At 53.2% G+C, this 1550-nt stretch overlaps 1 protein-coding gene across 2 annotated transcripts in view; it reads right to left on the bottom strand.

The window, feature by feature from the left end:
* Positions 1–1550, bottom strand: part of TYK2 (tyrosine kinase 2) — a 30746-nt gene that overhangs the window by 10188 nt on the left and 19008 nt on the right. For both annotated transcript variants that reach the window (XM_011954864.1, XM_011954865.1), the window contains one exon: positions 95–222. In XM_011954864.1, the coding sequence (XP_011810254.1) occupies positions 95–222 (128 nt within the window). The remainder of the gene's footprint in view (positions 1–94; positions 223–1550) is intronic.

Below are 1550 nucleotides of genomic sequence, written 5' to 3'. Positions count from 1 at the left end.
AAAAAAAAAAAAAAGACGGGGTCTCGCTCTGTTGCCCAGGCGGGTCTTTATCTCCTGGGCTCCTGGCCCTCCCTGACTGACACAGGCCACACACCAGGTAGCTGAGGGCGCTGGCCAGCTGCTGGGCCACCACCATCTTCCAAGCCAAGGGCACATGGCCCCGCTCCCTCCGTAGCCACACGTCCAGGGGTCCGTGCTCCACGTACTCTGTCACCATGATATCTGCAAAGACACAACTGCTCTGGGGTGACCTGCCTGCTTCTGCCCTCTGGATGGCAGGGACTTGGGGGAGAGGCCAGGGAGGGACTTGGCATGTGGCTGGGTGCATGTGGCTGGGGAGGTGTCAGGGCAGAGGTGTGGGTGGAGTTTGGTCAGGGTTGAAAGTGAGTTTGGGGAGAGAAGAAATGCGGAATGCAGCAAAGGCAGTGGTGGATGAGGGCATTGGGGTCCAGGTGGTATGGGGCACGGAGGAAGCTGAAGTTCAAGAGAGAAAGGTAGGCTGGGCATAGTGGTTCACGCCTGTAATCCCAGCATTTTGGGAGGCCGAAGCGGGCAGATCACAAGTTCAGGAGTTCAAGACCAGCCTGGCCAGTATGTTGAAACCCCATCTCTACTAACGATACAGAAAATTATGGTGAAACCCTGTCTCTACTAAAAATACAAAAAAATTAGCTGGGCGTAGTGGTGGGCGCCTGTAGTTCCAGCTACTCGGGAGGCTGAGGCAGGAGAATGGTATGAATCTGGGAGGCGGAGCTTGCAGTGAGCCGAGATCGCGCCACTGCACTCCAGCCTGGGTGACAGAGTGAGATTCCGTCTCAAAAAACAAAACAAAACAAAACCAAAACAACTTGGGAGGCTGAGGCGGGAAGATCCCTTGAGCCCAGGAGTTTGAGACCAGCCTAGGCAATATAGTGAGACCCCTATCTCTACAAAAAATGTTTAAAAATCAGCCGGGTGTCCCACCTCCTCCACAGCATATGCCTGTGATCCCAGGTGCTCAAGAAGCTGAGGTGGGAGGTTCGCTTGAGTCCAGGAGGTTGAAGCTTCAGTGAGCCATGATGGCACCACTGCATTGCAGCCTGGGCAACAGAGGGAGACCGTGTCTCACAAAAAAGGAGATAAAGGTGAGCCTACAAAGTAAGCAACTAGGGATGGGGCGATGGGCGTGGATAAGCAGACGCTGGGGGCTTGAGGTTGGGGTTTAAGTGATGTTTGGGTACCAGAGTAGTCAGGGGGCTGTGGCTCAGGGCGTCAGCCAGGGTCCAGGGGAAAGTGGGGAAGATGCACACACACACAGGGGGTTGAGGGATGAGCGGGTCTAGGGTTGTTCTGTACAAGGGCTTTATTTTTTATTTATTTATTTATTTTTTTGAGACAGAGTCTCTCCCTGTCGCCCAGGCTGGCGTGTAGTGGTACAATCATGGCTTACTGCAGCCTTGAACTCCTGGGCTCAAGTGATCCTCCCATTTCAGCCTCCCAAGTAGCTAGGACTACAGGCATATGTCACCACGCCTGGCCCTAATTTTTAATTTTTTTTTTTTTTTTTTTTT

The sequence above is a fragment of the Colobus angolensis genome, unplaced genomic scaffold (assembly GCF_000951035.1).
Source record: "Colobus angolensis palliatus isolate OR3802 unplaced genomic scaffold, Cang.pa_1.0 Scaffold39, whole genome shotgun sequence".
NCBI classification, from domain to species: domain Eukaryota; kingdom Metazoa; phylum Chordata; class Mammalia; order Primates; family Cercopithecidae; genus Colobus; species Colobus angolensis.
The sequence above is the reverse complement of the archived record's forward strand: the minus strand, read 5'-3'. Positions and strand labels throughout refer to the sequence as shown.